The 9,800-nt window shown below is 46.9% G+C and overlaps 1 protein-coding gene across 1 annotated transcript in view; it reads right to left on the reverse strand.

Moving 5' to 3' along the window:
- LOC135555736 (SH3 and cysteine-rich domain-containing protein 2-like) overlaps positions 1-8,475 on the reverse strand; it is a 52,902-nt gene extending 44,427 nt beyond the window's left edge. Inside the window, 1 exon segment of the mRNA XM_064988429.1 lies at positions 7,765-8,475. Within this exon segment, the coding sequence (XP_064844501.1) occupies positions 7,765-7,932 (168 nt within the window). The 5' untranslated portion in view covers positions 7,933-8,475.
- Between the last annotated feature and the right edge of the window lie 1,325 nt (positions 8,476-9,800).

The raw sequence follows: 9,800 nt of genomic DNA on the forward strand, positions 1-9,800 counted from the left end.
GGGTGGCCAGTCCTCTAATGGCTGTGTTAGGTGTGCTAGGAGAGGAACCAGGCTCTGATGGGTGGCCAGTCCTCTAATGGCTGTGCTAGGTAGAGAGGAACCAGGCTCTGATGGGTGGCCAGTCCTCTAATGGCTGTGCTAGGTAGAGAGGAACCAGGCTCTGATGGATGGCCAGGCCTCTAATGGCTGTGCTAGGTAGAGAGGAACCAGGCTCTGATGGGTGGCCAGTCCTCTAATGGCTGTGCTAGGTAGAGAGGAACCAGGCTCTGAGGGGTGACCAGTCCTCTAATGGCTGTGCTAGGTAGAGAGGCACCAGGCTCTGAGGGATGGCCAGTCCTCTAATGGCTGTGCTAGGTAGAGAGGAACCAGGCTCTGATGGATGGTCAGTCCTCTAATGGCTGTGCTAGGTAGAGAGGAACCAGGCTCTGATGGATGGCCAGTCCTCTAATGGCTGTGCTAGGTAGAGAGGAACCAGGCTCTGAGGGGTGGCCAGTCCTCTAATGGCTGTGCTAGGTAGAGAGGAACCAGGCTCTGATGGGTGGCCAGTCCTCTAATGGCTGTGCAGTCCTCTAATGGCTGTGCTAGGTAGAGAGGAACCAGGCTCTGATGGGTGGCCAGTCCTCTAATGGCTGTGCTAGGTAGAGAGGAACCAGGCTCTGATGGGTGGCCAGTCCTCTAATGGCTGTGCTAGGTAGAGAGGAACCAGGCTCTGATGGATGGCCAGGCCTCTAATGGCTGTGCTGGGTGGAGATTAGAAGAGTGCATGTCCATTAAGGCCAGATTGTTCTTCAAGATGCTGATAGTGATGACAGTCTGCAGCTACTAGAAGGGTGCTATTTTCCTGGCTGCTGTCCACTCCCCCAGAATCTCATCTGCTCCTCGACACACACAGACAGACGCACAAACACACATGCACACACACCTCAGCCCGTCTGTACAAGGCACGCCACTGTGAGCCAGCCCAGCGGCGACACTCTAGAGTCCTCCTCTCCTTCTCCCTTTGGCTCTCTTCCTTCCTCTCAATTTCTGACATCCTTCATCTAAGTTGGGACTAGTGGGAACACGCTGCAGGCCGCTTCAGGGAGCATCTGTTATCTGGTGGGAGTCATTCTTCTCCATCTCCCTCTCATCAGAATGGCCTTGTGCTTGTGTGATATCTGGTCACGTCAAATAACTCAGGAGGCCTTCTTTTTTGGAGTGGCTCTGATTGTGTGTGTGAAGGAGAAACAGATGGATAGAAAGATATGATAGAAGGATAGACAGGGAGACCCTGTCTATAGGGTCCATACACCTCCCCCTGATCCAATTATTTGGAGAGAAAGGTTTTGACCACAGTGCTCAACTAATGGATTCTTAATAGACTACAACTGACAAAGTGTCTATGGGCACAAAGCTATTGAATTTCAAGCAATTCATGGGAGCTCCATAGGCAATTAACCTACTACTTTAACACTGCAGGAGTCAACCTCAATCAGAACCATGGGGTTTAAGGTAAACAAGATAAATAATTGTGGCACTGACCCTTGATGCCTTTATTCTACAACCTAAGTTCCTAATAACGAAGGGAGAGATTATAGTAGTAGCTGACATTGAGGAATGAAGCGGGAAGTGGTTTTTGAATGGTGGGCTGATATTTTGGGTGCTGGTGGGAGAGTGAGTACACGTAAATAGCATAACCAATCACTCCCACGCACGCACGCAAACAGACAGACAGACAGGCAGACAGACAGAGGTTCCTCCCTGCATGTCTGATGAGGAACATGCTCACTGTGCTCAAAACAAAGACAGCAGACAGGAGAGCAATCATGCAGGAGTAAATGTGTTTTCACATTCATGATAGGAACATGTTCTGATTGCAATGTCAGAGTGACGTAGTAAGTTGTATGCTATAAAAAAAATAGATAAAGAGAGTCGCAGACTGTACATACAAGCTCCCAGTAATGTTTTGGGGTAAACCACCAGGGTTTGGGCATCACTGTGCTTCTTCAGGGTGCTGTAGTAAACCATAGTCATCTGGAATACAATAGAAACGTGAAGCATTTGTGAGCTGATTCAGTGCCTGTGTTGAGACAGTGTGTGGTGTGCATGTGCGCGTGTGTGAGAGAGAGCGAGCGAGCGAGAGAAAGAGGGAGAGAGAGTGTGTGTGTGTGTGTGCAGGCAACCTCAGGGTGCATGTGACGCGTCTAGTGCAGTAGTGCCTAGGTAGACGTTAATTGCATGCCCGCTTCCAACGTGCTTGCATACTCTCGCTTACACCTCGCTGCTGCCGGCTGGCCCTTGTGGGGAATTGGGGAGCAGCTTCATGCACAAGTCTCCCCTTGCCGGTACAAAGCCTCTCCATGACATGTATCCACTTCTGACCCGGAAACCGGACTAAAGTCTGGCGGCGCTGGGGTGTCTGGTGACGGGGGCAGGAGTGAATGCACCGGGAGCGCTTAATCAGACCCCTGCACGCCAGCGGCACAGGGCTATTACGGTCGCCAGCAGCTGGGACTTGAGTGGCAGCTGCTCTCGGCAGACCCCTGTGTGACTGAGCAGCCCTATTTAGTAGCCATACTGCTCACCCCAGCTGGGGAGAGGCCTAGAAAAGGTGGCCTAAAAATTGCTTAAAAATCACTCCATCCTGGATAGGCTACCGCACCTATTGGGAGATCCACTCAGTGGTCGAAAATTGCTGAAGAAAATAATTCCCCTAAAACTGGCGACATGGAACTTCAGAACTCTTGGACACTGACGACAATAGCGGAAGACCCCATCAGAGAACAACTTTAATTGCTGCAGAGCTATAAGGCGCTACAACATTGACATTGCTGCCCTGAGTGAAGACCAGGTTCCTGGATGAAGGTTCCCTGAAAGAGGAGGGAGAAGGTTAAACCTTCTTCTGGAAAGGTTACCCTCTGAGTGGACAACATCAGCACGGTGTGGGACTGGCAATTAAGAACAGCCTTCTACCCAGCCTCACCAAAACACCTGTTGGCATAAGTGAAAGACTCATGTCTCTCCGTATCCCCCAAGCCAAGATGTGTTGTGCTACTCATCTCAGTACATACGCACCAACGCTACCATCTGAAAATAAGGCAAAGGACACCTTCTACCAGTCACTAGATGAAGCCCTTCACCGCATCACCGGGAATGACAAGATCTTTCTGCTGGGTGACTTCAACACTAGGGTGGGACAGAACAACAGGATATGAAGCGGAGTGCTGGCTAGGCATGGTGTCGGCCAGGTCAATGAGAACGGCATGAGACTGTTAACTCTATGTGCCGAGCACGATCTCAGTGTCACAAACACCTTGTTGCAGCAGAAGAACAAATATAAAACATCAGGGATTCACCCACGCTCCAAACACTGGCACCGGATTGACTACGTCATAGTGAGACGTTCTGACACTAACATCAGGACTGGTTCGATGAGAACTCTTCCACCATCACAGCCTTACTGGACAATATGCACAAAGCACACAGGACTACTCTCAACAGCCCCACATCTGCCACCCTTCACAGGGATTGGCGTGCATCACGCAAGGAAGTGCAAACTACCTTGTGTGCTCTGCAGAACTAACGTGGACGACTAAGGCATAACAAATCCAAATGTATGCCGACAAAAACAACATGCACAATTTCTACAACTCAACTAAAGCTATCTATGGCCCAAGAAGTCGCTCCATCACCCCCATGAAAACGGCTGATGGTCTGACTCTCTTGAAGGACCAAAACCAGATCCTATGAGGTGGGCTGACCACTTTGAAGCACTACTCAATCAGCATTCTCCTACAGACCACTCCATCCTGGAAGAACTGCCTGTCCGTCCACCCATTCAAGACCTCAACCATTCGCCAACCTTCAGCCATCCGTTCCCTCAAGAACAACAAGACTCCTGGCGCTGACAGCATCCCGGCAGAGCTACTTAAGAAGGGAGGTTACTTCTGCACCAGAACGATCCACCAGTACATCACTGAGGTTTGGGACATAGAGATTGTCCCCCAACAGTGGTGGGAGGCAAACATTGTCACCATCTATAAGAACAAGGGAGACAAGTCCATCTGCTGCAACACCCGGGGGATATCCCTTCTGGCTGTTGCCGGCAAGGTCCTGACCAAGGTGATGCTACATGGGCTGGTGAACAACATCACAGAGGAACTGCTGCCAGAGTCACAATGCGGCTTCAGAAAGAACAGGAGTACGGTTGACATGATATTCACAGCACGGCAACTCCAGGAGAAGTGCCGTGAACAACATCAGGACCTTTTCATGGCCTTTGTCGACCTCTCCAAGGCCTTCAACACTGTGAGCAGGGAACTACTATGGGCATTCTACAAAAAATTGGCAACATCCTTTGCCAGTTCCATGATGGATGATGGCCATAGGAGGGCAGGAGGTCGTGCCTTTTGTAGTAAGTAGAGGTGTGAGGCAGGGTTGTGTGCTGTCACCTGTACTCTTTAACATGTTCTTCTATGTGTCACCCAAATTCTCCACAAGGAGCTTGAGGACAGCAGCGGTGTTGCGGTGGATTTCAGGCTGGAAGGAAAACCTGTTCAACATCAGGAGGCTCCAATCAACCACCAAGATCTATATGGAGTGAGTTCTTGAGCTGCAGTATGCTGATGACTGTGCTCTTGTGGCCCACACTCCGCCCTTGGAGCGGCTGTGAGGGTCTATAGCAGGATAGGACTGTCTATCAGGTGGTCAGCCAATGGAGATCCAGTCCTCCACCCACCATGGCAGTCTTCACCATTGAACACACCATTGAAATTCTAAATAGGATCAAGCAAGCATAAGCTGCCTTCAGGAAACTCAGACGCAGGGTCTTCCAAAACAGGGATCTCCACCTCCACACCAAAGTCGCGTCTATCAAGCCGTCTGCATCACCAGACTTCTTTACTGCAGTGCATCCTGGGAATCACCTGGTGCCCCATACAGAAATACCGTGTGCCCCATACAGAAATACTTGCTAAGACCAGAGTATGGAGGCCATGGTCACCCAACACCAACTGCACTGGCTTGGGCATGTCACTAGAATATCTCAGGAGCGCTTGCCGCGGAAGATCCTGTATGGCCAGCTACATCTTGGCCGGCGGTCTGCAGGGGGCAGATGAAACGCTACAAGGACCAGCTGAAAACGTAGATGAAGGAGAGTAACATCAAACCCACAGACCTGGAGGACGCTGTTGCCAACCGTTCCACCTGGTGGCAGCTCTGCCAGAGCGGTGTACAGAGGTGGGAAGAGGAGAGGAGCACAAAGAGAGAGCAAAAACAGCCCCTACCAATACAGACTGCAGATGCCTCACCTGCAATAAAGTTAGTGGATCTCGGATTGGACTCTACAGTCCCCAAAGAATTCAACTCAGAAGTAAAAGTCATCATTGAATACGATGGACTACCTTAAGCAAATGGTTGTGGCATGTAGTTGATGTCTGTCTGTGTGTATGTGTGTGTGTGTTTAAAAAGGTGATTAAATTAAAACAACAAACTTTAAACCCTGACACTCTTTACAGTGCATTCTATAATCTACTACTTCAAGGACATTTTTTTAAAGTACCTTTCAAAATGGTGTCTCACAGTCAGGTTGCATTCTATCTAATCACAAAACTCATGTGAACAACTGAGGCTGAGCGTAGGTAGGCTACATCAGTGGCTGTTGTGTGCGCTTATCTAATGCTGCATGCAAAAACCTTCATACCAGCCGACATAATAGGGCAAGAAAGCAAGAAAGAGAAGCAAGAAAGAGAGTGATAGCAAAAGCAAGCCAGCACGAGTGTATGCGTTGCTATGGTGATTTCAGTAAACAGTGCAAATCAACATCCGGTAGAAAACAACGCTATGGCAGAAGGAAAAAGTTGAAATAGTTTAACTCTGGCGGCAAGACCTGTCTACAGTGGCGGCTGCCTGCATTCACCGCTTGCCTCAAGGCATTTACCGTCGGTCTCTCATTGAAAACGATGACACCCAGTTTGCCGTCTACCTCGTGCCATCTAAACCCAGCATTAGCCTCAACCTCAGAAAATATGTAGAAAAGTGCTGCCAACACATTCAATGACACATGATAGACAATGATAGAAACATGCACAGCAAGGCAGTCACATGACCAGAACATCAAGGGACAACATGTAATAGCTTGTTTCTATCATTTTTTGACCCCATGGGCCTTGAATTCTGGACAGTAAATTAGTTTGCATCATTTGAGAAATTGCTTGGCCCTCTGAGTGGAGTTATGCTGTGAGTGTCTGCAGTGTTCAAATAATTTACATTCAAAACTAAACAAACTTTGCTAATGGGCCCGATGGAAAGATAACCTGGACAGGACATTTATTCTAAAACATTCTGGAACCTGCGTGTCCCTTTGTAAAGCCTTCTTCATTTTGAGCATGTGCACGTAAGCGCAGACACACACACACAGTAAGAGAACGTTCCAATCATCTTGTCCCCCTTACGTCACCTGATGTGAGTTATTTTAGTTCCCCATAGTGACGCAACTTACTGATGATGCGGTTGGAAATGCACCCCTCCTGTCTCAGCCTCCAGTAATTATGCTGCAGCAGTTTATGTGTCGGGGGGCTAGGGTCAGTCTGTTATATCTGGAGTATTTCTCCTGTCTTATCTGGTGTCCTGTGTGAATTTAAGTATGCTCCCACTAATTCTCTCTCTCTTTCTCTTCTCTCATAGGACCTGAGCTCTAGGATCATGCCTCAGGACTACCTGGCCTGATGACTCCTTGCTGTCCCCAGTCCACCTCATCGTGCTGCTGCTCCAGTTTCAACTGTTCTGCCTGCGGCTATGGAACCTTGACCTGTTCGCCGGACGTTCTACCTTGTCTCGGACCTGCTGTTTTCGACTCTCTCTCTACCGCACCTGCTGTCTCTAACTCTGAATGATTGGCTATGAAAAACCAACTGACATTTACTCCTGAGGTGCTGACCTGTTGCACCCTCTACACCCACTGTGATTATTATTATTTGACACTGCTGGTCATCTATGAACGTTTGAACATCTTGGCTATGTTCTGTTATAATCTCCACCAGGCACAGTGAGAAAAGGACTGGCCACCCTTCAGAGCCTGGTTCCTCTCTAGGTTTCTTCCTAGGTTCCTGCCTTTCTAGGGAGTTTTTCCTAGCCACCGTGCTTCTACAACTGCATTGCTTGCTGTTTGGGGTTTTAGGCTGGGTTTCTGTACAGCACTTTGTGACATCGCTGATGTAAAAAGGGCTTTGTAAATACATTTGATTGATTGATTGACCTGGCTGCAATATACTGTGTTCAAGACCGTTGGGTTTATTACATTCAAATTCTGAAAATAAAACTCTATATGTTGTACAATTTAAAAATAAACTCCAATACTGTAATAAAGAAGTAATTAACTATAATATTCTTCTGATATGAAGTCAACAGTAACTCCATCTCAGCATCGTAAAACAAAATAAATATATCAATATGATAGTGAGAGCAACAAGCACTTTCAACTTTCTTAAACCAAGTCATTCAGGCTACTGGTATGTGGTTGTGTCATGGCTTTCTAGCCAAATATTATACGTGTTAACACAAATCAAACATATTCACCATGTGAAAACAACTGGAACAACCATTCAAACAACGTATTTCAAAATCTCCACCATCTAGTCAAAATAACAGACTGCGTAAAACCGTAAACCACTGTAGACTGAGGATCACATTTATCCTGCTGGTTATCTTGCAAGGATAGTTGTTGTTTCACCGAGGTCCGAAACAGTTGTCAGCAAGTGAGACATGTGAGTGTAGTATATCACTTGCCTTGGACACCGGTGTGATGGACATGTTGCTTGGCGAGCGTTGGAGCTGCGTCTCGGTCTCCATCTCGCTGTTCTCCGTCATCATCAGTCTCTTCACGGGATGAAATGAGACAGTCGGCTGTATGTGGTCTGGGTTCCAGAATAACCCGACTGTTACTGCTGAATTCATTCAAATGTGAGTTAGTCAAAAGTACTGCCCAGTGTAGCCGTTGAGATTGGCTAAGTAAAGCGTACCACCTCACCACGTTGTAACGATTCACGCGCGCGGGGAATAGGCAGGCTGTTGAGGATCATGCGGCACGAGATTAACAGGGTTACATCCAATTAATATACATCACAGGTCTAAAGGAATTTCAGTTCAGAGCTGCAGAAAGGGTGTAGTCTGTGGCGGTATTCGAAAGATTGGACCTTAGTTACGCATCAGCAAAGAACGGTCCTATTCCGCCCTGCGAGGCAAGTAACCTACCAACTGCTATTCTCTCTGATAGTACTATAGTAGTCAACCAAACTCTGATCCAAATACCTCATGTTGGATCAAGCAGGTGCGACTCTCCTGAAGAAGAACAAATATTGATGTTTTCGAATCTGAGGGTTTATAGTCCATTAGATTTCCAAAAACAAGTCGTTGAGACGTTCCAGGAAGGTTTCTCGCACAAGCCAGAACTCCTGTAGTAGTATGGTAATAGCATTTTCCTTTCGTCGAACCTTTTATTGGACGTGTGCTGCCAACATAAATTCGACTAAACCTCAAACCCAGTCCCGCCTCCATCTGCATCCGTGGCGCATGATTGGCGCACTCTTTACAACTATGTAAATATTAATTTACTCAAATTTCAGGATTGGTGGTTGTCCGAATTTCATAAAGGGGGTGGTATCTTGGTGTAAGTGTAGGTTAGGATAGAAAATACTGGGCTTCAAATAAAGCTCCCATAACCGTACTGGGAACAGGGAAATCTCTGTAAATTAATGCCATGGTCATAGAACACTTGTATCGTCAACATTTCCATTGATGTGCTATCATAAAGTGTTCTCACATGCCTAAGACGATATGGTTAAATGAAAGATACCTTTTGCATAATGATTACATTAGAGATTGTTATTTTAGAAGAAATGGGCAGTGTAGTGGTGAAAAAAAGAAATTAAACAAAAACTTTTGAAAATAATCTCCGCTACTTTTGTTTCCACCATCACCACCTTGTTTCGTTTCTCTGTGTTAGTCATCAATATAGGTAGCCAGACTATACGTGCCCTTCTGTATGTGTCATCGAGCACAAGTCAAGTCACTCTCCCTCTCTCTCTCTCATCCCCCTCCCTCCACTGGACAGCTCATGAATCAGCATGATGGATCACTTCCAAATAATATAGTGTACCTTATTACACCTTAGAGCACACACCACAGTGTGCATGTAGGTGTCATACCTGTCTATTATGAAATGATTGGTTAGGGGGCCAGGTTTTACACACTGATGTGATGACATCTTGCCTGAAGTGTAATAGATGATTCGAAAACAGTTTCAATCATCGCACGTTTACTAGTGCACTTGTCTTGGAATTAATACAGAGAATGAAGCAGTCTCGCCAGGTATCCTACTGATAATGAGGTCTGTTTTACACTTAGGCTAAATATGAAAAACACTGATCTGAATGACCCAGAGGAGGGAAGGAGATTCTGAGCAGTCAGTGTAATGTTCTAACAGGACACTGAGGAATCTAATCTGAGAAGAGCTTCAATTCTTATTAATAGTTTTCAAGTGATTTTCCCCAGAAAGACGACCCTTGTGGGACGGGTTGGCCCATTTTCCACTGTCTATGTGAAAGTATCTACATGAGCGTATCTAAAGGAGAGGTAGGAAGTAGGATAGAGTCAGAGAAAGGAAATAAATAGAGAAAGAGCAAGAGTGAGGGGACAAGTGAGATAAAGAGAGACACCAGAGCATCTTCTGGTCATGATCTTCTCTGTTCTCTTCCTGGTTTCTGTCCTCTCCTTTCTTTAACGACTATGCTCCGCTCCAAGGTTACCCGTGATTATCAAATGAA

Source organism: Oncorhynchus masou, chromosome 15 (genome assembly GCF_036934945.1).
Source record: "Oncorhynchus masou masou isolate Uvic2021 chromosome 15, UVic_Omas_1.1, whole genome shotgun sequence".
Taxonomy (NCBI): domain Eukaryota; kingdom Metazoa; phylum Chordata; class Actinopteri; order Salmoniformes; family Salmonidae; genus Oncorhynchus; species Oncorhynchus masou.